Below are 26,781 nucleotides of genomic sequence, written 5' to 3'. Positions count from 1 at the left end.
GCACATGATAAGGTATTTGATGATTATAATGACATAGTAGTGGAAATAATAACATCGTTTTCTTCAGAGAATGGTCTTGGTCTGTACACAAACTCAACAACTTTGGCAGAAATCCAGAACAAGGATTTGGATCAGAAACATCATGTTTCAGTAGGGTTAGGGTCTTAGACATCCTTAAATTCTAGTTAGCTGAGCAGTTGCCAAATCATGAACCAAAGTAGCATGCATGGCAACTAAGGCACTATTGAACAAACCATGACTCTGATTCCTTACATCCAAAGCCTCAAAACTATCAAACAAATCTTAAGCATTTGTTATGTCTGGATTCAGTAATACTAGGATTTTGAGAGAGCTGTTTGCTTGACTGTTTTGTGAGTGCGAGTTTCTCCATTGCATTTATGAACTTGCGCAAGTATTTGATGTACTCTGGGAATGTTTCAAGGTTGCAATGACCACCACCCTTTACCCACAAGGGATCATATTTTTCCTTTGACAGTTCCCATAATCGCTTGCCGTGAGACCAATCAACAATATCATCATTTGTTCCCTGCACAGAATCCCATTAGCAGACACAAAACTATGAATTATGTTAATTCATCAAAACGATGCCATTACAGGTTAAAATATCCATGCCAACTATGCTGTTTTGTATGGATTATGGACTTTTGGAGAACTGAATTCATGAACAATAACTTATGGCAGATCTAAGTAACACAGAAGTTGCAGAAAACAATCATGAGTTCTAAACGATATCTAATTTTCTTACTCTTCAACTGTCTTTATTTCTATTTCAACACCAATCATGAGTTACCTGTTCTATCAATATAAACAACAGAAAGGGGATATGTGGAAAAGCAGAAATACCAAATATTTATTAAATTTTGTAATGGTCCTCGTTAGGACAACAGGTGCAGGGTATTTCCAGGTTCTATATTAGTGGGGAACAAACAGCATAAATCCATTCTCAAAAAATAACATTAATCATAAACGTCATGAAAGAAGAATTTGGAAAAATCACATTTCATTTAGTGTATATATGGATACAAATCTGGTAAGTAACACAATCCATGCTGACATCTCTTAGTAGCCTTATCATAAAATGTAATCAGAATATGAAGTTGTTGAACATGCAGATCTTATTGAACATCATTCACCCATTTTATGTCTGTCTTGGGAGTGCTGATTGCTCTTGTAAATTCAAGTCAACATGCAAAATAGAGTAATACAAATAAAATAGGGAGTTATATCAAGTGTTGTCTGGTGCTGTTCCAAATTTTGCTCCAAAATCTATTGCGCTTTGCATCAATAATTAATCTGCTTTATTTCTTTTCAGAAGCTGAAGAAATTGATAAAAGAATTTACCAACTGGGTAGCATAATCAAAGAGTTTCTTAGACCAGATGGAAATAATGATTCAATAACGCAACAACAAACATGTGTAAACATATGAACAAACTCATTGGCAGTGTCAGGAAAAGGAAAAAGAAAATCATTCGAGAAGAGAAGCTCAGAAAAGTTGCTGATCAGTTTTGAGGACGAAAGAAATAGAAGAGCAGAAGGTGATTAAAAACAAGGATGGAAATAGATACTTACATGTATAACAAACACTGGACAGTTGACATGTCGAATTTTGTCTATATTCTGAAACGTTAAAAGAGAATTTTGTAACTACAAAGCTCAGCGAAAATATTAGAGTAGAGTCATCAGAATTATGAACACAGAGGCAAAACTCACTTTAAATATGTCAAACCAAAATGTCATCTTGACAGGGTACAAGACCCTTATCCCTGAAAGTATGGCACTGTGAAGAACAACACCTCTCAACTTCTGCAACTTAGAAGCCAAGTGCAGTGTGGGCCCACTTCCAACCGATTGACCGTACAAAATCAATTCTTCTTGTTTAATTCCATATTCACGCTTCAAACAATGATATACAGCTTCTATGTCGTAATACGTGTTGAACTCAGATGGCTGCCACAGTTGAAAAGCAACAAAAACATCATTGAGAATAGCAGCAGAATCATTTGCAGAAAAACACTTCAAATGGAATTTTTATAACCTTGTTTCAAGCATATACACTGTCTTATATGGAAATAAATCAAAGCCCCAAGAAACTTTATTTGGAAATAAAGAACAACCACCAAAAAAAAAAAAAAGGAAACAAGCGATTACATACCTTACCCGTAGATGCTCCATATCCTGAATAGTCATAACTGCAAACATAAAACAAAGTAGAAACAAAATTCAGAAAGAGCTTCTGTTCACACCCCAAAATGTTTTCTGAAATAGAACATTACATAAGTTGTCAAATCAAGCAAAATAAATATTAAAATATACATTTACTTTTATGGAAGTGAAGCAAGCTCATGTATTACTATGCATGAGCTTACATACAGAGTAAAAGACCAAGAAGTTTTGCTCAAGATTAAGACACAGCATAATTATCATCTTTATCAGCTACCAAACAGCTAAACAGACACTGATATAAAAAAGATGTCTCCATTGAAAACGAAAATATAAGAAATTAGAGGCCATAGAAGAAGGCGGTGGTTTTGGTTGACCTCATGATGTTGACACGCAGGTGAGCTCTGAGCTCGATGAAGAGGTCGTGCATCTGACCCAAGTCAGCGGCATTACCGTGAGAGTACAAGAAGGTGAAACGGGCAAAAGGGTGTTTCCAGAAGGTGGCAACGATCTTGTTGCCACCCTTAGTGTCGAGAATGTGAACGTCGACGTTTTTGTCGGCCGTGACACCCGACAGCACCACCCTCCCATCCCCCTCTCGGCAAACGTCGTACGTCGGTGGCTCTGGCGGGAAAAACGCGAATTTGGCAGCCACTGTTCCCGTCACATTGCCCATTTAACGTAGGAGCGCGCAAACGGAAACCCACTTGAGCATGAACGAACCCAACACAGTAATGGTGATTTGCCTTTCTGAGCACTTCTTGTTTCTCTTATTTTGTGTGTGGGAATGAGAAAAAATAATAAAAAATTAATTTTTAAACAAAAAGGTGTGTTTGTTTGAGTTTAGTCTTTAAAAATTGGTTGTTTTTTGAGGAAGAAGAAGATGAAGAAGATGAAGAGGATGTTGTGTTGTGTTATGGAAAGGTGTTGTTGAAGTTGGGAGTGAGTTGTGATGTGAGGAAAGTGAAGAGTGGCAGAAAATAGATCCGACCTAAGCGGGTGAGCTGGAAGTGCTGCTGGGCAGGACCATTCATCTTTTCTTTCTTCTCTCTCTCTCACCCTTTCACCTATCTCAAATACAATTATCACACAACAAATCAATTAATTCCTTAAATGCTTAAACATCTTTTACTGTTTTTTAATCTGCTTTCTATAATTTATTTTTCAAAAATTCATGGTTTGTAAAAAGCATGTGATGATTATTCATTCTAGACCATAAACAACAAGTACAAGTGGTTCTATATTTTAATCTTTTTAATCCATAACTTTTATGTATGAAATGAGTTAAGGAGGAGTTTTTGATGATAAGAAAATGGAAAGAGAGAAGATGAAAAAAAACTACAATGGCCCTTTTTGTTTTTTCTTTTCATTTAAGACTGAACAAATTTTAAATCTTTAATATATAATTAATTTTTTCTTGAGTATCTAGTAAATATTTTTTCATTTTTTTAAATATCTTCTATTATTCATGTCAATCATAATGTCCGAGTGGTTAAGTTAAAAACACTTGTGATTGGTGCACTGTACAATGATGCCCTCTAACTGAAGTAGGTAACCTCTTATCCAGAGACTGCAATGAAAAGACAAACTTACCCTTCAAAGATTATGATTCAAAAAGAATTTGGGTCCATGTCATTTACCACAATACAGATGAGATAAGACTAAATAAAAAATATATTTTTTCTATTTAATAATTTAATAATATAAAAGATTAACCACTATAAAAGACTATATGAAAAATTATTATCTTCAATTCAAAATCTTAATAGATTAATATATATTTATATATATTTTTTACTTTTATCTAATATAATTTTTTTTAACTTATCTTAAATTTGTAATATATTACTAAATTTTATTTTTATCAGTTTTGCTCCTTGTTATACATTAATTACAGCATTTTTCTATCATTCTCCTGGTTAATATATTTTAGCTATTTTCCAAAGTTGTGTCAACAGCTAACATGATTGTTGTGACAAACTGGGAACATTACAAAGTCTTAAATTTGAGTCTCTAAAACAGCTTAGGTTAGTATATCAGAAAAAAAATTATAGTTGGAACATTCTCCAATTGTATAACATTTTTATTTTATTTTTATGAACAGATAAGAATAACATACATGTAACACTAAATAATTACATTAATTTATTTAAATATAGGTTTGCTTGTTTAACCCTGAAAACAGTGTGCCATTTGTGGTTAACAAGAGGATCAAGATGGAAAGATGAAGACGTAAGAGTACAGAGTCATAGAGGGTCTAGATTCGGTCAAAGGTAGCAGAGGATCTTCAAATAAAGAGGGCCAACTGTGACAGAAGAAGGGGTCAAACATGTCAGAGTAGACATTCTATGTTTATCTTTTGCTTTTCAGAAATATACAATTTGTTCTCTTCACAAACACTTTTTTTTTTTCAATTATATTATGAATTCCTCTCTTTAGATTCCTCTGGGTCATGGTTTTTAATATCTCTCATGTTGTTTTATAAAGATTCAGCAATGTCATGTTGAATTGTGAAGATGAAAGATTAGGTAACAGTAATGTCAAAAATTACAAAAAGTAGAAATTTTTTACTCTGAATCTGTTGCTTTCATTAAATGGACTAACTTATAATAATGTATTAATGCTTTGAGACAGAAAAGTGTGGTTTTACTTTGAACATATCTTTAAGATATGAGGATTTTACTTTTCAACTATATGTATGTACTTTGATTAGTTGACAATAATTTATTTGTTTTTTAGTTGATTGTTAATTATTTCTCAGTTGTGCATTATTGGACAAACTTTAAATATTTATTATAAAAAATGTTATCTATTGAAATTGGATAACTTTCAAAATCCCCAAGAAAAAGGAAGAAAATTTGACCAGATTCTTGATATGTTGTTTCATAATGACCAAGCTAATCCTTTTTATAGCAACTTTCTACATGCTGTTAGGAAACTGCTTTGACATAATGAGCATGTTCTATATTTACTCCTTGATAAATTATGGCATTATTATTATTATGAGCAGTTCATGTTCAAAAAGGTACAAAAAGCTGAATGGTAAAGTGAATGGTTTTGTTTGTCAACAATTACTCAACCATGTTCATCCATTTAAAGTATTTTTTGAAAATTGAAGGATTCGAATGCACTGTGCATAGCTAGAAAATCATGCAGCTGTGCCTCAATTAATATTCATTTAAGCTTGGAACAGTTAGACATACGCAGACCTATATTTTTCTCTCTTAAGCTTGAGATAGAATTTCAGTGATTGTCCCTATAAAGGCTATCGTGCCAACTCTAAAACTGATGAAACAAAATATGATGTACCAAATTCAGAATCTTAATTACAGTAATCTAATTATGAGGATGAGGAAGCAAAGTAAAGTACGCATTTAGTATGGTGCCAGGAAGTTGCAAGTTTTAACCCTATCTAGAAAGACCCTAGGCTAAGTTGGAAAACATAAATGAGTTGTCAAAGAAATGGAAATATTAAATGGACCAAAATGTTGGCTTTACGGTAGAAAAACTAGAGAAACTTAATTGACTAATCTTTAAGGGGCGGGGCCTCTAGAGAAGAAAAGTAGAAATCCTAAAAAATGAAGGAATGATGTTAATGGTATATCAAAATTGATGAAGAGAAACATGTTGAGATATCAGAGTTCTCTATCAAATTATGTATGGACACTAAAATAAAGCCAATAGGGTGGGGTATTTGCTTTCATGTTCACCACACAATTATAAAATGGTGCCCCCAGATTTTACAATAAAGTTAATAGCAATTTTTAGCAGGGTCAGAATCAACTCAATGTTTTACCAAGAAAAGTATTTGGAGTTACTTTAAGCTTTCCTTTTAACTTTACTTTCTGTTATCCAATGGCTGTAAAGGAACCGGACGAGTCAAAAACAGTCCATAGACTGCTTGGAATTCGGTGCACCAAACCTTAAGAAAGCAAAACAGAAAAGACAGTGCCAAATAATACTACTACTGCATACTTTTGTAGAATGGAAAGCTTAAAAAAGAGATTATTATATAGAAGGGAAAGATGCTTGGTTAGTGCTGACAAATGATATAAGAAATTAAGGAACCTGTAAATGATTGTAAGTGGTATTCGTGGAATATGTCATTCACCAATAGCAAGGTTAATCGAGTAAGTCTAGGAAATGGGTCATTTCTTTCATGTGAATGAAACTTTTTCTTAACTCATCAAAAGAGAAAAAATTAATGAAAAGAGGAAACAAGCCAGCATCAAATCATTAAAAGTTTGGTCAACCTTCAGTATCACAGCCTCTTTAACCTTTACTTTAGAGCTAAAAGTCAGGGGAGTCATTTCATGACCAAATGGGATCACAGCCATCTGCCAAAGCACTGCAATCTTCATTGGGTCCAGAAAAAAAAAAAAAAGACAAACATGAAAATGATGTACTCCAAACCTATCAGCTGCAGAATCCGTGTATAGTGCTTGCAAAATGGAGTAAAATTTGGACAATACAATGGCACCACAAGCAGACAGTGCCAGGTTAAAAATATTAGTCACCATGACGGCAAATGGAACAGCCTGTGTAATCCAATAGACCCACCCATATCATTCAACATGAATCCAAATGCGCAAGGACAACAAAAACAAACAGGGGTGCAGTCCTCTATGCTAGGAAGAAAATAATTTGACACGAGCCCTTCACATTTGACTTGCCACATGAAATAGAGGTGCGGTACAAGCAATAAATCACACCAGCTAGATAAGGAATGAGTATAAGAGCATATGCCATTTGTGTAGTCTATACAGTAGTTATTAACAATGAAATTAAATACTATTCATCGGGATAAGGAATCAGCTTCGATGTATATTTCACCCTTGGCTTTATTCATCTACGCATTAAAATGGGTGTGACAGAGGCAGGAGCCTAAATGTGGAGGATGAGGATCCTAGCTGACCTCATATAGTATGTGCTCTTCTTCTAATGTGGTCCTATCTTCAACGACTGAGACCCAACTTTCTGCAATCTTAGCAACTCTCCCTTCTGAAATCTCAACTAAAGTAAAGGCTCTTCTGGTACCTTTTGCCTCTGATGAGGAAAGAGCACTTTCCTCGTCTAAGCTTCTCTTGTCTTCATCATTCAACCTTTTGACCCTAGGAACAATTGCCCCATTTAAGTATATGGTGTTATCAGGGCCAACCACAATCATTTTCCTAAAGCCATTGCCATATGCCAGCTCTTTGTGCATGTGACCAAATACAACCAAGGGAATTGATACTTGATCATTCTCTTTTAGCAAGGATATGGCGTGTGCTAGATCTGTCATATAAACATAATAAACTAGGTAAAAACTGTATTATCTCAGTTTTGTTATGTTTGCATTATCTCCATCATTCTTCAGTGGCACCTTAAGGTACAAATCAACTAAAATGGAAATGATTATTCAGAATAACATACAGAAACATCTGAAATGAAATGAAAGATTGTTATTCAAATAATAATAAGCGGGAGGAGGTGGAGGCTGGAATACGGCCTTGACAGTTGTCATTATTGCTGAGTGCCAAAACCACAAAAAGATAATATTTTAATAAAAATTTAAGTCATGAAGTATACGTATTACCTGGATCACCATAATCACCATTACCCCCAAATTCCCAGTCCTTTCCACATATATCATTCAAATCAGAACCAAGGCCTATACAAATTTAAAATTTAAACATCAGGATGTGTATTAGGTGTGATAGACAAGCAGTACCAACAGAGCTGATAACAAAATTGAAATGCCATGTGTCACCTGAGGGCCCGTTATGTGCAAGTAATATAAGAAAATGATCATCCGGTGTACCACGAGCAGCTTTCTGGATTCTCTTAGCACTCTCATCCATGTCTTTAATTCCATATCTATGACAAAGCTCAACTGATAAATTGATTTCGAGCTACCATGGAATTATAGTAATAGTAAAAAAACACAACATATATGATCTCCTAAACAAATCATAAAAGACCACCTAACTCTACTTCTATTGTGGATTATCTGTTGTCACAATAATGGATAATTAAATGAGGCGAGGCGAGGCAAGATTGGGCAAGATAAATACATAGCATCAAAAGTTAATAATATGAGTAACTGTTGGAAAGATCGTACGGCATTCTTTCAAGGTGATAATGTGATGGGAGAAAAATGGTGATTGGTGAACTTAACTCTTTTTTGTAGGCATTAGAAACTAAGGTGGAAAGCTGAAAATACTAAATACATTTTGAGCCTTTTGAGGATCGAATTGTCTGATTACTTCCATTACAATACACACCTTGCAGAAAGAAGCTTTTTCTGCGACAATGGTTTACCCCCACAAGAAAATGGCCGTCCACCAACAACGCTTACTTTTATTAGAGGGAAGTCTGATCGTCGATAAGCCACATGCTCCTCACCAAGGCTGAATTTATATTGATAGATTCATTTATCAGTAAATTTTCTAAGGATCTCCATAAAATAATAAAAGCATAATAAGTAAACTCAATGGAATTTACAATTATCGAGAATGGGGATAAAATTAATCTGGGAAAGGTGTCAACAAGAACTCTAAAGTAGTTAACTGTGCTTTCAGTAATTGGTAACTTCTCTAGAATTGACACGTTTCCGGAACAACAAAAAATTCATCATAGATATTTTAAAATCTCATTTTAAACATTTAATAATGGAAAATGAAATAGCCCATTTTCTTTTGTTAAACCTGTGAACAAGTTAATTCACCTATAGCATTATATAAGCACATAAACAGAAATAACAAATATGCTTTTGTCAAAAGTAAATTAATAAGATTTTGAAATGCATAAGTCAAATTAATAAATCAGAGCAAAATTTTCTCAGAATAAATCAAATACTTATAGATAAGCTTACCATTCTAGCTGAAGCTGAACTTTATCCTTCTCCTGGCTAATATTTGAATCAAAGTGTTAGTTTACAATTTGAATAGAAATCAGCATTTGCAACTACCACCTACTGCGTACAAAACAAACTCAAACAAATTAAGCTTTTGACATAGTACAAAGCTTCTACTGTCAAAAAGATTGGACGGATGGGATTATTTGTGTGTGTTTGCATGTTGTTATCAGGGTGGTGGGACAAAAAAGATGTACTGTAGACATAATTTCAAAGTTTATTTTCCTAGTTTTCTATCTATTTCTCAAATGAAATTTTCATTAAGCCCTATGGAATAATCAAACAACATGAACCTTTTTTCACAGAGTACACAAACACGCACAAAGAATGATTCCAGGAACAAACTTGTAAACTTCACCTTTTAGAAAACTGTTTAGTGAACCAGGCATCGTGGTTTCCCAATATAACTGCCTTAGAAAATTCAACATTTGCAACACTCTGAACGACTTCAACATTTTCATCACCAAAATCACCTAACAAGATTGAATGTGACAGTTGAAAAAGGATGAAAACAGTAATACACAGATAAATCAAATAACAAATTAATCATAACAAATCATAAGTTATACAACAAAGATAAATTAACAGGCCATAAACTTGGCACATGCTGATTTGTACAGGTCTCTGGCTATTAATGCAAACCATACTCCTAGGTTATTTAGAAGTTAAACAGATCAATGCCATAGCATTCAATTTTCAAGATGGACACCGATTTTTCATAGGTCTACACCAGCTATTTTCATAACAATTAAAATAGGCATAGAGGAAGTAAAGACACTTAAATGCATTTAAGAAAAATCACTGTAGTATGATAGGTTGATCAGCAGTAAAGTGAAGCTTGCCTGTAAACAGCACCAAATCTGGCTGCACTTCAACATAGGACTAGATTAGATTGATAGATCAGATATAAGAAAACAAGTCAATAATATTGTACATTAAGTAGTTGCATCAACTTAATAGAAATTAATGATAGATGAATATTCAATATCACAACTTTCTCTTTGTTTTCTTTCCCCTTCATGGCGTGCAAAAAGGACAAAAAAAAAAATTGTTCTTACTTCTTATTTTGATTTCTCTAGTTTTAGTTCCTTATAATTTTTCCTTTATCATTTTGTTCCCAAATCTCTAACCAAGATTTGATCTTACACAACCTTTCTACATCAAAGTGCAACTAGCCAATTAATTTTAGCAGGTACATGTTTTACTATTACAAGTGACTCTTGGACTCCAGAAATAGGGGTTTTGTTTATTAATTATTTTGGTCTATATGGGAATGGAAGTAAGAAAGACTTTTTAGAGCTTCTCTAATGGAAATATAGTTTTGTTTTTCAGTAGAGAAGTTCACAAAAACGCTACTAGTTTTCTATACAAACACGCTCAATGTCTATCTACACAGCCAATTTAGCAATCCCCAGCAGATTACAGGGACATCCATCCATTTGTAGCAACCTCTTTTAAGTATTTGTGTTTAGGGGGCTCGGAGGTAGTAGGAGTCTCTGCACCGGGTTAGCTTCGGCATAATAAAATTTCCAAATAAGGTTTATTAGTAACCAAGACCAAAATAATAATAGCAAATAAGTGACGATAATTTTCCTTTAGTACTAGGGAAGTTGCATTTCACAACAAGGTAAGATTTTTTAACACCCTATGAAAACAAACAACCTCAGCTTTTTTCCCTTTTACTGGGATAACCAAAATTATTATTCTGGTCTATAATCTTTTATCATAATTATCATATTTTTTGTAAGCTTAAATAGCATGGAAATGAGAATAGGAAAGAGAAGATAGAGCACAGAACCCCACAGCATCGAGGATTGAATCAAATGGCACGTGGGTTGGCAGCAGAATATGCATAAGCTTTTTCATTAACAGGGAACGAAAATGGAAACAGGATAATGGAGAAAAGTACCTGCAAGAACTCAAGCGCTTTGGAATCTTGTTCAAAGTTCCAGTAATCATGCTTCAGAAAACCCCAAATTAGGTCATAGGCATTGTCCCAAAACTAGCAAACATGAGAAGCAAAAGTTGGGTTTGGAAAGTGGGAAGAGGTTACTTTACCACATCACCGACGACGACGATTCGAATAGAGGACGACGCGGCCATTGAAGAGCAAGAGAGGTCGAGCTTCTTCGGGCTCACACAGTGACTAATAAAGGAGGGAAATACGGTAGACGCGTGAATGCACGCGCTCAACATGGGTATGAACAACCTTCTCTAAAGAGGACTCTTATTTTACATGTTTTTAGTATATCAAATTTGTGAATTATTTGAATTTTTTAGACTTCAAATTAATTTTTCAGTTTTTTAAGTTAAAAAAATAAATAAAGCTTATTTGTCCAAAATATTATTAAAGATTTATTTTTTCACTTTTTAAAATTATACGAGGTTTGTTTCACAGTGTTTTTGCACTTTTATCATTAAATATCTAATAATATTCATTTCCGTTTCAAAATATTTACTATGACAAATTTTAAGTATGAGAAATTTGGACGGGATAAAAATAAATTATTTTTTAATTGCATAAATTAGAAATATTAAATTTTAAATGTAAAGAATAAAAGTTAAACTTATATTTAATTGATTAAAAGCAAATTTACATTTTGGAAAAAGCATTTATTTTCTACTTGACACTCTTATTTACTCTAACTTTTTATATATTTAATAAATTCAACGCTCAATTTTATCCAGTAACTCGTAAAAAATAAAATGAAATAGAAATATAATATATATATATATATAATTTAAAAAAATGTAAATATTTCTTTCTTTTTGTTGTGTATTTGATTTTTATTTTGTTGTTGTGATTTTACTTTATTTGATTTGATTTCATGTGATTTTTATTTCGTTATTATATTTGATTTTATTTAATCTTATTTTATGTGATGTTGTTTAATTTGGTTTAGTTTTATTTGATTTCATTGATGTGATTTTATTTGTTTCAAAATGATTTGATTTGATTTGGTTTTATTTTGAACTTATTTTATGTTATTGTGTTTCAGTTTATTTGGTTTTTTATTCCGCTGCCATCATCATAGCACCACTACTGATGTTCTTTAATTCGTAATATTTCATCAGCATCATTGCCAATCCTTGTGTATTCGTAATCTTTTCACCAACTGAATTTGCTCATTCGCAAATTGCTGATGCTTCATCAACTCCACCAACCTAATTTCTTCAGCTTCCAATCACAGCTACCGACAATTTCCTCCAATCATCTTCATACCCTCTTAATACTCATACGCTACCTGAAACACCACCATCAGCAAATCTTTTCTTATTCATCTCTTTCTCTATTATTTTCCACCATAACAACCATAATATCTTCTCAATGACAACACCAAATCATAATGTAAACTTTACCATACAAAACAGAAAACATAGATCAAAGAAAAAAAAGGGAAAAACAATATCTGACCATGAGATTCGATTTCTAACACAGGAAGCGGTATTACAGTGGTTAAAACTTAATCGTTTTTCGTAGTTTTCCATAGTTATGGTTGATGATTGATGGCGATTCAAACTCTAATTTTCAATCTCATTTTTATTTTGTAGAATTTCACTAGTCTTTCATCGCGATTTTAGTTGTGACATGATCGATTACCTTTTTTTTTTAAGAGAAATCATACTTTTATTTTGAGGATTAATGATACTTTTACAACGAAACAAAATTATACTTTATATTTTTTTTCTTCTTCTTTTCTTCGTAACTACATAAATATATTTATTTTAATAATTATATTTTGTAACATCCCAAAAATACAGTGTAAAACCATATAGAGAATAATCACATGTTAACAATACTACAGATCAGTTCTACGCTGAACGAGATACGATTATGGCAGAACGGCCTTACACAATAACTGGAAAATTAAAACCACTACTCTAGCTACTACTAGATCGAACGACGTACAAAATAAATTATATCGAACGGTCTTACAAAAGGTAAAGCTAACACCAGACTGAACGCTCTCAAGGTTCGGCCTTCACTTCTGTTGCATCTTCCAATACTTCTTCAAGCAACTCTTCTCCTTCTGCTCACATCCACACGGATGATCATTGCAACAGGACAACGACCCGAACGTACAACACAGACAAAAATGATAAACAGGGTAAGCTTATGTAATTTAATTTATTCAATCACAACATACAACATTCATAACAACACCAACAACAACCACATCATAATTTATACATCCATGCATGCAAATAACGACCACATGACTCTGACTGTCCGGACTGTATGAATCCTGTGTAGCTATGACATTCGTGCACCCGGGTGATGTAGTAACTGGGATACCCTCAACAGCTGCCACCCGAGGTTGATCCGTTCCGTCCAAGTTATCCTTATGGACTAGGACCTCCTGTCATTCCCACACGTGACTTACTCATCTCTACATGAGAACGAGTAATCATGGAATATCAAGATGAACACCCGCTAAGTTTTGCCCACATTCATACTTTACCAATCAATAACCACTTTCTGAGATATTCCTCCCTGGAATACTCGTTCATAATCAACTATTTCATACACATCATATCTCAATTTTCCTCATACTTAATCATCCATACATTCAAAGGAAATAAGATCATACGCCCTTATCATAACCTAAGTACGACTGGAATGACGCTTCTTAGATATTAACGAGACTGAGCGCTACTCATCTACTACAATAAACAGACTCCTAAGAGTTCAACCGGACGCCACAAAGCCTAGGCCGAGTACTAAGACTCTAGGCCGAACACCTTTTAAAGACCAACACTGATTTACACTAAATACTAATACTGATGAGAAACTATGAATTAATGAACGCTAGCTAGTTTGAATAAAGACTCTGATTCTAAGCACAATAATACTATATTACAGAAAACAAGACCCAACGCTTGGTTTAAGACCGAGCCCGGTAGAAACCGAACACTATTGGACGAGCGCTGGTCCAAGACCAATTGCTTATCAGGAACGAGCGCTACTAAGACTGAAAGATTGGTCCAAGACCGATCGCTAATAAACTCTCAGAAAAAGAATGAATATATATATATATATATATACACACACACACACAATTGAGCCACCACTTATTCTGAATGAAAAGAACGATAATGTCTACGACTTTAGGTAGAATATAACACATTAACTAAATTGTTTAGGAAGTCTAAAGAAGAACTTAACATGAACGGACGCTCAACGAAAACTGAATGATGAATACAAACTCTCGATCACAGATTATTTATTCCTATATAATATTACCGAAAGACTCTTAAACACTATCCCTAACTCATGATAATTCAAGTAAGACCATACACTCCCAAGAAGAACCGAACGCTCGTTAATGATGTTCGACCATGCTAAACACCTTTGCTCAGAATACTACGGTTCGAAGATTAAACTCTATCCCAACTCAGTTCACAGCGTATATCATACGTCCATCCACACATCCAAACCAGCAGTACAATCATATTTCATACTCATCAAATAATCACACGTATCATGCAAGCATACAAACATTCAACACAACAAGCTAAATTAAATTATATAAGTTTCTCTTACCTCTAAGCGTGACCGAACGCTCAATTATGAAGAATTAGAGCTCCCTACTACCAAAGACTTAAAGTCTGACGGCCACGTTTTAGAAATATTGAACCACATAGAAAACCAGAAACACACAGAATAATATTACCCACTCAGGCGACCAGAACTAGAGGGTTGCATGCGAGTCTTAAACAAACGTGCTTAAAGAGAAAGAACTCACCAGCTCAGAATCACAAGTCGATCGGTTTAAATGGAAACTCTTGACGCCGGGAGTGTTCCAGCGATGCCTGAGAGGTGATCGGAAGAAGAAATGGTGAGGTTTTCTTAGAGAGAGGAAGGAGATTTTAGAGAGAAGAAAGAGAAAAGAGTTTCAGCGTTTTGGAGAAGAAGAAAGGCATACAGAGAAGTGGCACGTTATTTGAAATTTGGCCTTAAATACTGTCGTCATCCAAAACGAACGGTCACTCTTCTGCATCCACCTGTTTTCCACTAACTGTATTTCCCTTAAAATAATTTTTTAAATTAATGTATGTTACCAAAATAACATTATCCTATTTAAGGAAGTGAAAAAGAAGTGATATTTTTAAGTATGCAATATTATGTTAAAATTGAATAGCTTCTATCTATTATTATCCCTTTTTTCTCACAAAAATTGAAAGCATTAAAATTAAAATATAGAACGAAAGCATTAAATAAAAAGCTAAGTAAATGTCCCCTCAACTACTTCGTTGATTATTTGATAATTTTTTAAGTATATCGAATCTTTTCTTTTTACAATTTTTTAACTGATGTCCTTCCATTTGTATGTAAAGTGAAACCGACTTATGAAATAATATTTAGATTTAGACTTGTCAAGGTAAACTATTAGTAGAAGTTAACTAATTCAAAACTAAATAAATAAATTGGTTCAATTTTTTAAGTTAAACTAATTCAAATTTGTGAGGGAATTGAATAAAGATATTGCTAAAACTGGACATTTAAGCAAAAGTCTACCAGTCACCTGCCTAACCGGCTACCTATATGTGGCTGTGAGTTTAAGGTTTTTGGCAAAATTTGTTTTAAATTCAGACTATACAAACAATCTTTTTATAAAGCTACTAAAATTATTATAGAGTTGAAATTTTGCAAATAAATATCTCTATATTTTGACAAGTGTCAGTGGTAAGATCACATATTTAATTTGTATGGATTATTTTGAATAAGTGATTTTACTTCATCTCTAGATTTAATGAACTTCAAAATATGAAATGATGTTTTGAATTTTTCATTTGAATCCTAAATTGAAAACATTTGTTTTAAATTAATTGAAAAACATTATATTAATTCTGAAAAAGTTTACTTAAATTTTAACGAGTATTATAATATTAAGGATTTTAACATAACTTTTTTAGACAAAGAAAAAATAATTAGAAAAGAAAAAGTCGACTTAAAGTTAGTCAATTTTATAAATTTGGATTGCTTTAATAACTGTAACTACTTTTAGTGAAAGTACCTTATAAATGAAGGTTATTCAATATTTCCTTTATTTGTAAGATTTGGTCAATGATTTTTTAATAACTGATGAGAAAAGTAATCATCTAAGGGTTTTAGACACGTCCACTAAAATTCTCTTACCAGCCACTTCTTAATTAGCAACTTCAATAGCCAAGAAAAATGCTGCAAATTCAATATATATCTTATATGTTAAAAATATTTGTGTCCGCTTAGCTTTTAAAATTTATAAGAAATAATTGATACACGTAATTATTTATTACTTGTAAATAATAAATAATAAATATTTTAATATTTGTTTATAAATGAGTTGATATAAGTATTATATTATTTATTATTTGTAAAAAATTAAAATTAAAATTTAATTTATATTTTATTAAATTAAATCTAATTAAAATTCATTTATATTGTGTTGAGTTAAATATAATTAAAATTAAAATTAATTTATATTTTATTAGGTTAAATTTAATTAAATTTAAATTTAAATTTATATTATATTTTATATTTCTTATAATTTTATTTAGATTTTATTTTAAAAATGTATAATATTTTTTTTTTAAATATTTGTAGGTATCTACATATATTTGCAAGTATTTTTTAAATGAACATCTAATAGGTAATAAATGGATTTTTTTTATTACATATAAGATAACAGATAACCATTATCCGTCCAATACGACTCATTGTCATCTTTAGATTTCCCATCGGACCATCTAAGTTTTCCATATTTTACCAGACTATATATCCTAATGACTTACTGAGTTATCTAAATATCTAGTTGACTTTAAAAAATAATATATGTGTCTTATCAATCTTATTAGACTAAGAACATATACAACATTGTTAGTGAGTTATCTTGTTGACCTAAAACACACTACATGTGTCTTAAATAGGTTGGAGACGTGACACATCGTTTGTCACGTAAAAAAAATTAACTTGATTATAAAAGATAGAATATGTATCTTAAAAAAAAGACAAATAAAACAAAGTTAGAAATAAATACAAAATAACAAACATATTTAACTCTAAATTTTATAAGTGTAATATGGTGAAAGTATTTATAAATCAAAATTATTCAATATTATAATAAGATTTGGAAAATATTTTTAATAGCTGGTGAGAAGAAAAACCATCTAAATAGACACGTCCACCCAAATTCTCTTACCAGTGGAACAGGCTATTATACTTCTTAATTAACTTCAATATTAGTCAAGAAAAATGCTGCAAATTCAATATATATGTTATGGTATGATAGCTCTGCTTTCAGTGGTCCTATATGACAAAAGTTGTATATACCCTAACATTACTACTTAAACTTGTTTATATGTGTTATAATTAATATAATGGTTTAGAGATAAATTTAACTAATAATTGTACGAATGTAGCCAAAACACCGATGTAACCAAAGTATTGTGGTATTGAAAGAAAAAATTTAGGATATATAACTTATGTCCGTCACGTCCACTCACTCTTTTAAATTTACATCATACCTAATAATTAATAACAAAATTAAATTATTTAACAAATTATTTCAACTGTTAAACCAATTAGATTTAATCCGGTATATAATTAATTATCTATGTTAATGGAAATTTTAAAAGTTCTTTCAATAATTATATAGTGTGTTTGAATATGTTAATTGATATTTCAATTCAAATATAAATTTACCCAAAATATTGTATTAATTAGCTTAACTAATGTGTTGTGGTAAAATAAATATAAAAAAAATTAGAGATGGGACCTCTCTATAAATGCAATTGCATGCAACGTACGTAAGTGGTGCATACAATGCATCGATCAACAAGTTGTAAAATTAAATTATAAATATGGCTAACAAGAACAATCACAAGCAGAGAAGAAAAATATAATCTTACAAGAATGGTTTTCTCTAAAAAGTTTCAATTTCTGATTCCCTTTTTCCTCTTTATGCTGCATCTCCATGCATCCACTGCACAAAACATAGGAGGGTATTGGTTCGCTGGTAGTGGTTTTCCTGCATCAAACATCAACTCCACATTGTTCACCCATCTCTTTTATGCCTTTGCCGACATTAACTCTATCACTTACAATGTCACAATTTCCTCTTCAAACTCTGTTCAGCTCTCAACCTTCACCCAAACCGTTCAGCAAAAGAACCCTTCTGTTAAAACCCTATTATCCATAGGAGGTGGAGCTTCCAATTCATCAACCTTTTCAGCAATGGCAAGTCAACCCAGTTCGCGAAAATCGTTCATCGACTCGGCAATACAGCTAGCCCGATCAAACAACTTACACGGCATTGACGTGGATTGGGAGTCTCCATCAACTCCGTCAGACATGCAAAACTTTGGCCAACTCGCCAGAGAATTCAGAACATATCTGCTTAGCGAAGCTAGAGACTCAGGGAAGTCAGCTTTGCTCCTTAGTGCTGCCTTATTTCGCTCTTCAAACTACTACTCATTGGATTTGCCTGCTAAAGCAATCAATGATAGTTTTGACTTTATAAATGTAATGACTTATGATTTCCACGGTCCAAATTGGTTCCCCAATAGAACGGCACCACCGGCTGCGTTGTATTTTCAGCCAAATTCTGGAGCCTACCAAGTCGGCGGAGATCAAGGAATCAGTTCTTGGATTGCAGCCGGTGTTTCTCCACGAAAAATATCAATGGGTATACCCTATTATGGCTATGCATGGCGTTTGAGAAATGCTAGTAACAATAGATTGTATGCTCCGGCTAATGGTTCTGCCTTTGGTGGAGATGGGTCCATGGGGTACAACCAGATTAGGGCATTTGTGAGCCAGAATGGAGCTCGGTGTGTGTACAACTCAACCGTGGTCACAGATTATTGCTCTTCTGGGACAACATGGATTGGCTACGATGATGTTCAGAGTGTAACTGCTAAGGTTAATTATTGCAAGAGTAAGGGTTTGTTTGGCCATTTTGTTTGGCAGGTCGGTGCTGACAACAATTGGAATCTTTCTCGAACAGGTGACTGTCAAAAATTTGCTTGTTAGATCTGTTAATATTTAGTAATAATGGTCTTATTTTGTTTTCAACACATTTCTATTATTATATCAGTATCATGATTTCTGCAAGCATATTGTTTTGAATCCAATGTTTTCTCTGCTCTAATGGGTAGGTTTTGTTGTATTGCATTGCAGCTTACAATACGTGGAAGATGTAGGTACTATTATACCAAGAGTTCAAATGTAAAAAGTCATGCTTTGACTTCATGAATAAATCTCAGGTGCCATGTCCTCTTATTACAAAGATAAATAAATATATGTATTTGTGTTCTTCGGTGGTTATTATATAATTTTTATGTGATGTTTGTAATATCTTCAATATAATAATGTCATATTCAAAGGTTGCTAATAATATTTATCTCTTTTAATCTGTTTGCCAAGTCCATCATACCATTAAACAAACACTTATGGTGCATTTTTTTTTTGTTTGTTTTAATCTAAATATTTTTCTTAACAATTAGAAGTTTTGTCTAATATACTTTTGAAAAATCACTGATAATAATTATAGAAGCGTTTAAGATGTTGAATAAATATTTATAAAGTATTGGTGTAATGTCCTCATGGCTATTATTTTTATGGTATACAAATTGTATCTATTGTTTAATCTATTTTTAAAAAGAAAAAACAGACTACTTTTACAAAGATATATATTAACAAAAAGGTTTGTTTAGATTTACAGAAGTTTGATTTTCTTCCAATCTATTTTATTCACCTAAATTATAACTTTATTCTGAACGTAAGTAATTAATTAATAAATTATTTATCCTATAAAAACAAAAATAAACAAAAAAGTAGAAAAAGTGGTACATATAACAAGTGATGGTATAGATTATAGAAAATTATAAATAACTATGGAAAAAAATTATCACAAATGGAAAATAATTTATATAGACAGAGAGATATAAAAGTATAATAATATAATATTATAGGAATAAAGCGATAAAATGAAAAGAATACTACATTTTTTTATATCTATTTATATATAAATTACAATGTTTAGTTATGATGTATTTAGCTATTATAAGAACAAATGGTAGATAATCAAAACAGCTCAAAATACACCATGACGTATTATGAATTACTAGGGCACTATTCCCTTTAATCTGTGTTGCTGATTTGATTTATTGTGTATTTAAAATAAATTGATTGATATTAATTTTGATGTTTTAAAATATGTTAAAAAGATTTTTATAATACCAATATCAATGTATTGTTAATGTTCAACAAAAAAAGACATTTAAAAATCTGGTAAAGAATATGGACTCCTTTATTACATAATCTGTGTTATTACAATGTTGCATCAGGCCGGGCATATTACATATCATTTTCGTTGACAGTTAATCTTTCAAAACATTACTTGATTATTTATAAAAAGAAAAAAAAATATAATTATATCCCCAAATTAAGTTCTTAGTTTTAAGACAGAGAGTCGAGTTACATATTTACATATAATACATATAATACTTGTTCTATAATATTTATAAGATACTGGAAGTCATTACGAACAATAAAATAATTATTTGAAAATGAGTAAATTGTTAGGTTAGTATATATAAGTATTAATATACTTTGTTTTGAATATAATAAGAAAAAAAGAACTATAATCTTGGGTTTGGTTTGATGATTTCCTTTCGAAAAATTATTAATAGTACCAGAGTTAATAATTCATCTTGTTTTAAATAAATATGTGAGTGAAATTCCAAATAAATATGTGAGTGAAATTCCAAAATGTAAGAAATTCTTATATTAAAGTTTTATTGATATTGATTAATTTATTTTTTTTATATGAGTTCAAAAAAAAGTAAGCAGATTATTTTTTATTTATAAATTATAACTTTTTTTACTATACTAAACTAGTTATTATAATCTTCAATTAAACAATACTAAGAAAATCAAATGACGAGTGAACCCAAACAAAATATTTGTCAGCAAGGGTGAGTAGCTTAATATATAAAGAAGACTAATGCTTGCTACGGTTGGGTACAAACAAAGTTTCATATTAGATAAAATAACATATGGGCATGTGTTTATATACATATAAGATACTTCCATTGGTAAGAGGTCTTTTCAAGTGATACCAAAAACAAATCCGAGAGGATTCAGCCCAAAGCGGACAATATCTTACCATGTGGAGATCTATGTGTGTGTGTCGAACTATTCCTTACAAATGGTATTAGCTCATGGTTCAGGTTTGGTGACTGGGCTCAGTCGAGTACGTCCATCCATGTTCAGGTGAAGCCCTGACAAGTGACTAGTGGCAGATAGCCAGATGAATCATGAAAGGTGGAGAGAGCATCCCTTTTGGAGTTGTACCTAAAGCTGACAATATCTTATCAGTATGAAGATCTATATGTATATGTGTACGTTGAACCTCCGTACATCTACATCCCCAAAATTATTAATTGTACCCTCTCAATAATAGGAGAAGACTTGAAAAAATTTCACCATTGCACCAGATGAGATGAAGAGAGTCTCTTAAAAGTTATAAGAAAGACAACAATTTACGCATTTATGAACATAGCCAATTTTTCCTTTAACAACTAATTACTTGTACCACTCAAATTTTCTAAACCTGTTAGACCGTGATATAATATAATACTCTTTTTATTTTTTTCTGAAAAGTAGTATATAAAAACATTTTAGACCTTTCAATAAGTTGAATAGCTTTCTACTAAATATAGTTTTGTTTGTTTCGTACGTTCAAAATCTCTTTTAAAAAAGTAAGATATTTAAGATATATATTATCTATAACAATATATAATACGATCTTCATTTAGTTCATACAAATTATTTCTATTTGTTCGTAATTATTTTTTAAAGTTATGATATAAAAATTAATTTTATTTATGATTATGTTTTAAAATTATAATATAATGTTTACAATAAAAGATATTAATATTAAAAGAACTAAAACATAGTGGAGGAAAAAAAAATAACAAGTAACGTGAAAATGCTTCCACCTAATTCTAAAAAAATAACTCCTCGTATTCTATACTCAATAAATCTATAATTATTTATATTTCTAAATTCCATAAAACTATTATTTTTGTTACAACATAATTTTAATATAATATATTATAAATAATATATCTAATCATCTTATTGTTATATAGTAAAAAGTTAGATAAAATAAAAATAAAAATATATTTATAAATTTTCTTGGTTATCGTCAAAGAATTTTCTTTTTTATTACTGATACATATGTTATTGTTTCTTTTTTTTTCTAATGTTAAATAGAAGAGCTTTCAAAACATTAACTAATTGAAGAAACTAGCAAACACAGGGTAGCAGTGATGAGATACCCAAATTGATATCATGGAGATGGATTCACTGGAGAATTTTGTGAACAGTGGTGGAAGCAGAGAAAAGAAAGAAGAGAAGATGAAATTGTTTTATAGTCTTCCTTGAATATAAAGGGTTAGGAACTAAGTATGTAACTGATTATAGTGCACTCTAGAACCATCGTTTTTTGTTCTTTTCACGCAACAATGGAGTCCTGTAGTTTTCTCCCATGTGAAAAAGTTAGTTAGTAACAGTACTGTTGTTGGAAATGGTGAGATGACGGTGATGATGATGGTGAGATCAACATTAACAAAAAAATAAGAAAAGAGAGCGATGCAAGTCTCAACACATGGCAACACTAACAAATCAATATTTTCTTCAACACTCTTCAATTCTCATCATTATCAAGATGCCTTCTAATCTCATCGTTTTCTGCACTTTCTTTCTCACCTTATTCTCTTTCAAATCTCAGTCCTTTGCAGATAACCCTTCATGGGTGAAAGCCGGGTATTACTATTCCGGCAATGAAATTTCTGCTTCAGACATCAAAGCCACGCTTTTCACTCACCTTTTATGTGCTTTTGCCTTCATAAACCCCACCACCTACAACATCTTCATCAACTCTTCCGAGGAGCACAAGTTCTCCACCTTCACCAACACGGTGAAGCTCCAAAACCCATCTGTTTCAACGCTTTTATCCATCTGGGCTGGCAGGGAGGACTCTTTGGTCTTCACCTCAATGCTAAATAGATCTTCTTACAGGAAACTTTTCATTGATTCTTCCATCAGAACAGCGAGGTTCTATGGCTTTCATGGCATAGACCTTACTGGGGCGGGGCCAAGTTCCGAGGTTGCCAATTTTGGAACCCTTTTGAAGGAGTGGCGTGCTGCAATAACTTCCGAGGCAAGAAACTCTACCAAGCCAGAGTTGTTGTTAGTGATGGCAGGTTACTACCTTAAGGCTTCGGACTCCTTGAGTTACCCCTTCGATTCAATGCAGGAGAATTTGGATTGGGTGCATTTTGTGGCTTATGATTACTATCTCCCTAAGGTGGCCAATTCCACGGCTTTTCATGCGGCTTTGTATGGTTCATCTGATTGGGATAATACTGATTCTGGAATCAGAGAGTGGAGGAGGAGGGGGTTTTCGTCTAAGAAGCTGTTGATTGGGTTGCCTTATCATGGATATGCGTGGAAACTTGTGACTCCTGCTGCAAACAGTGGCGTGGGAACACCAGCTTCAGGACCTGCCATTACAATGGATGGTTCCATGGGTTACAAGTTCATAAAGAGTTACATCAAAAGCTTTGGAAATGGAGTTGTTTCACGTTACAATGCAAGTTTTGTGGTGAACCAGTTCACCGTTGCGTCCACCACTTGGGTTAATTTTGATGATGTGGAAGTCATCAGGGCCAAAGTTTCTTATGCAAGGGAAAATGGGCTACTTGGTTACAACGTGTTCCAAGTAGGCAATGACGAAAATTGGGAACTTTCAATAGGGGCAGGTGAGTTACAGAACAATTGGTTGATGTGGACTATATTTATGTAAGTATATATTGTTATGCATCAAATATTCGTCTTAGTTTTTGAAATAACATATATCATATGCGTCACTTTACAAAATAATCCTTCAGCTCAAGCTGTAGATGAAGAATTTGAAGATCATCACAAGATGAGGTTGCTGATAATTGTTCTGCTTGCTACTCTGACTTTGGCCCTTCTGTTGGGAATAGTATTTTGCTACTACAACCCAGGTAAGGATGTAAAAAAGATGAAAAAATTGAGTTATCTATAAAGAATATACATCTTTGCTTTAATTTATGTCCCACTTTTTTTGCAGGGGCCGTAGCCACTGTTACCAAACTATTGTATAAACTGAGATATTTACCAGAAGCAGAAAAGGATATGGATGCAAACGGCTCTGATTTGACAGTATTCAGCTATCTCACTATTAAAGCGGCAACAAATAACTTCTCAAAAGATAATAGGCTTGGAGAGGGTGGATTTGGCACAGTGTACAAGGTAAGATTTGGAAACTCATCTGTTAATGAAACATGCTTCGTGCAATTAGAATATCTGAACTGAAAGCTAGCGCCATTATTTCTGTGGTAAGATAGTGATAATGTATTGCTTACAAGCTTTTGTAGGTATTAAATTATTCATATATTTCAGTCTCTGGTTAGGCAACACTCCTTTTAGCTGTAATGACAACAGTTTTTTAACATTTGATACAATAAATTTAGGGATAGATAACAGTGTTTTTCGTCCATATAAAATTGGTAATTAAGACTAGATTCTGTCAGGGAAAATTACGGAAGGGTCAGGAAAGAGCAGTGAAAAGACTCTCAGAAACCTCAAATCAAGGCCCTGAAGAGTTCAAGAATGAAATCACACTTACAGCAAGACTACAGCATGTGAATTTAGTTAGACTTCTGGGATACTGCACAAAAAGGGACGAGAAAATTCTGATCTATGAATACCTGCAAAACAAAAGCTTAGATAATTTCCTCTTTGGTCAGTTGCTACATCACTTGTCTCTCATTGAAGTTGTTACATTTCTTCTAAGCTTCTTAACCTACTACTGCTAAGCTCACTTAAACTTCAAATTAGCAATCATTCCAGAATGTCCTGTGACTAATAATCCAGGGTTGAACTTGATGCAGATCCAACGAAATCAATTCTTTTAGACTGGAACAAGCGTGTCAATATCATTGAAGGCGTTACTCAAGGCCTTCTTTATCTCCAAGAGTACTCAAATTTTACTATAATCCACCGAGATCTTAAAGCCAGTAATGTTTTACTAGATGACAATATGAATCCAAAGATATCCGATTTTGGCATGGCTAGAATTTTCAGAAAATATGACCTTGAAGCAAACACAGAAAGGATAGTTGGAACATAGTAAGTGAATTTTCAACAGTCATGAGTTATATATGGTTATTTCTTTTCTCTCTCTAATCACTTCCTGTTGTCTTTTCAGTGGGTATGTACCTCCTGAGTACGTGAGAAAAGGCATATACTCAACGAAGTACGATGTTTACAGTTTTGGAGTTCTTCTCTTGCAAATCATAAGTGGAAAGAGGACTTCATGTTATTATGGCATGGATGAAGATATGACCCTTTTGGAATATGTAAGTTATCTCATTTTTTTCTCCTATGACTATTCTATTTATGATTTCTTCTTGGTTTGGTTGAGGTTGAAATAAGTATTAATTCAGGCATATGAACTGTGGAGGGAAGGAAGAGGTGTGGAGTTTGTTGAGCCTTCATTGGATGATAGAGCATCTCCTTGTAAAATCATGAGATGCATGCAGGTAGCTCTACTGTGTGTTCAGGAAAACTCTGTGGATAGACCTTCCATGTTGGAAGTTGATTCACTGCTGAAGAATGAAAGTGCAGTTATTGGTACTCCCAAAGTTCCTGCCTTTTCAGTTCAGAAACGTGAAGATGAGAAAGAAACATCTCATACCGGAGTCAATTTTTATTCAATCAATGATGTTACAATTTCTCAACTGGCACCAAGATGATGAAGCAGGACATTCTAGTACTTACCAAACAAGTCATTTTTATTTCACTCTAACATTATATTCCAACATAGGTATAATTTTAAGAGTAATGATACAAATACACCTTAATTTTTGTATACTTGTTTTTTTCTTTCTATCTCTCTTTTTATAAACTAATCATTTTTATTCTCTTTCTATATGTACGTTTCAGTGTCCATAAATCATTTTTCTAATGTTAATCAGTGCAATCGTATAATTTTTTTAGAAGTTGGAAAGTAAAAAACTTAATATTTAAGTTTCTATTCTCCTTTATACATAAAACTCGTTTATTTCATTTTTCATATTTTGTGTTTCTCCTTTTATGAATTTAACTTAGAAAGTTTTTTTTTTCAATAATAATAATAATAATAAAAATAAAGTAAAATGTCTTAAAATGAATTTGATTCGTTTTTAGATTTCATATGAATTGATTATATCTATTTCTAAATCAGGTAATAATGGCTTAATATTGTTATATTTTCCTAACTTATATTTATAGAAGATTTTAAATGCAGTTTTGATTGTGAATTCAAACTATTTATAATGATGATGAACGTTTATATATATATATATCACATTGTGTCGTCACGAATGTCTGCCTTCATACGTTGGACTCAATCGTCAATTTTTTAAAGTTTATGTTTGCTCTCTACCCAATTGGTTTACCAGAATTCACATGTAAGCCAGCTAAGGAGAAATATTTCAGTTTTTTTTTTTCATTTTATATTCTAGGTTACATGTATGTACCATATTATGTATTGTATGATTAATTTTATAAAGTCAAATATAACAAATATAAAATATTTATATTCACCTTCTCCGACATTACAAAGGACGCTGGGCAAC

General features: G+C 32.3%; 4 protein-coding genes across 5 annotated transcripts; 2 read left to right on the top strand and 2 right to left on the bottom strand.

The window, feature by feature from the left end:
- On the bottom strand, positions 1 to 3,281 carry LOC108324279 (uncharacterized). Its single transcript, XM_017557191.2, has 5 exons — positions 2,561 to 3,281; positions 2,176 to 2,212; positions 1,734 to 1,970; positions 1,593 to 1,640; positions 1 to 547 (listed from the first exon to the last, which is right to left on the bottom strand). The coding sequence occupies exons 1-5, from the start codon at positions 2,857 to 2,859 to the stop codon at positions 293 to 295; spliced, it is 876 nt and encodes a 291-aa protein (XP_017412680.1). The 5' UTR covers positions 2,860 to 3,281; the 3' UTR covers positions 1 to 292.
- Positions 3,282 to 6,726: 3,445 nt separating this feature from the next.
- On the bottom strand, positions 6,727 to 11,334 carry LOC108323805 (uncharacterized). Of its 2 annotated transcripts, none has more exons than XM_017556564.2 (9): positions 11,140 to 11,334; positions 10,991 to 11,041; positions 9,924 to 9,963; positions 9,440 to 9,554; positions 9,040 to 9,075; positions 8,450 to 8,575; positions 7,936 to 8,042; positions 7,762 to 7,836; positions 6,727 to 7,460 (listed from the first exon to the last, which is right to left on the bottom strand). In XM_017556564.2, the coding sequence occupies exons 1-9, from the start codon at positions 11,275 to 11,277 to the stop codon at positions 7,090 to 7,092; spliced, it is 1,059 nt and encodes a 352-aa protein (XP_017412053.1). In that variant the 5' UTR covers positions 11,278 to 11,334; the 3' UTR covers positions 6,727 to 7,089. The 2 variants fall into 2 exon arrangements, with proteins under 2 accessions (XP_017412053.1, XP_017412054.1); XM_017556565.2 differs by having other exon boundaries at positions 9,924 to 9,945.
- A 6,622-nt stretch (positions 11,335 to 17,956) lies between these two features.
- LOC108339122 (class V chitinase) lies at positions 17,957 to 19,476 on the top strand. The gene is made up of 2 exons (XM_017576271.2): positions 17,957 to 19,070; positions 19,244 to 19,476. The coding sequence occupies exons 1-2, from the start codon at positions 17,978 to 17,980 to the stop codon at positions 19,264 to 19,266; spliced, it is 1,116 nt and encodes a 371-aa protein (XP_017431760.1). The 5' UTR covers positions 17,957 to 17,977; the 3' UTR covers positions 19,267 to 19,476.
- A 2,907-nt stretch (positions 19,477 to 22,383) lies between these two features.
- On the top strand, positions 22,384 to 26,051 carry LOC108324106 (probable L-type lectin-domain containing receptor kinase II.1). Its single transcript, XM_017556938.2, has 7 exons — positions 22,384 to 23,895; positions 24,025 to 24,144; positions 24,231 to 24,412; positions 24,694 to 24,904; positions 25,054 to 25,291; positions 25,371 to 25,521; positions 25,609 to 26,051. The coding sequence occupies exons 1-7, from the start codon at positions 22,740 to 22,742 to the stop codon at positions 25,915 to 25,917; spliced, it is 2,367 nt and encodes a 788-aa protein (XP_017412427.1). The 5' UTR covers positions 22,384 to 22,739; the 3' UTR covers positions 25,918 to 26,051.
- Positions 26,052 to 26,781: the final 730 nt, after the last annotated feature.

Source organism: Vigna angularis, chromosome 1, assembly GCF_016808095.1.
Source record: "Vigna angularis cultivar LongXiaoDou No.4 chromosome 1, ASM1680809v1, whole genome shotgun sequence".
Taxonomy (NCBI): Eukaryota; Viridiplantae; Streptophyta; class Magnoliopsida; order Fabales; family Fabaceae; genus Vigna; species Vigna angularis.
Note: the sequence above shows the minus strand (reverse complement) of the source record. Positions and strands in the feature narration are given on the sequence as shown.

Coding starts and splice junctions, on each gene's coding strand:
- LOC108324279 (XM_017557191.2), bottom strand. CDS start 2,859: ATGGGCAATGTGACGGGAACAGTGGCTGCCAAATTCGCGTTTTTCCCG. Junction 2,213..2,560: donor CTGCGTGTCAACATCATGAG/GTCAACCAAAAC, acceptor TTATGTTTGCAG/TTATGACTATTCAGGATATG. Junction 548..1,592: donor GTCCAGTGTTTGTTATACAT/GTAAGTATCTAT, acceptor GATTCTGTGCAG/GGAACAAATGATGATATTGT.
- LOC108323805 (XM_017556564.2), bottom strand. CDS start 11,277: ATGTTGAGCGCGTGCATTCACGCGTCTACCGTATTTCCCTCCTTTATT. Junction 11,042..11,139: donor TCGTCGTCGTCGGTGATGTG/GTAAAGTAACCT, acceptor GGTTTTCTGAAG/CATGATTACTGGAACTTTGA. Junction 8,576..9,039: donor GTTCAGCTTCAGCTAGAATG/GTAAGCTTATCT, acceptor ATATAAATTCAG/CCTTGGTGAGGAGCATGTGG.
- LOC108339122 (XM_017576271.2), top strand. CDS start 17,978: ATGGTTTTCTCTAAAAAGTTTCAATTTCTGATTCCCTTTTTCCTCTTT. Junction 19,071..19,243: donor TTGGAATCTTTCTCGAACAG/GTGACTGTCAAA, acceptor ATTGCATTGCAG/CTTACAATACGTGGAAGATG.
- LOC108324106 (XM_017556938.2), top strand. CDS start 22,740: ATGGCAACACTAACAAATCAATATTTTCTTCAACACTCTTCAATTCTC. Junction 24,413..24,693: donor GATTTGGCACAGTGTACAAG/GTAAGATTTGGA, acceptor AGATTCTGTCAG/GGAAAATTACGGAAGGGTCA. Junction 25,292..25,370: donor GAAAGGATAGTTGGAACATA/GTAAGTGAATTT, acceptor TTGTCTTTTCAG/TGGGTATGTACCTCCTGAGT.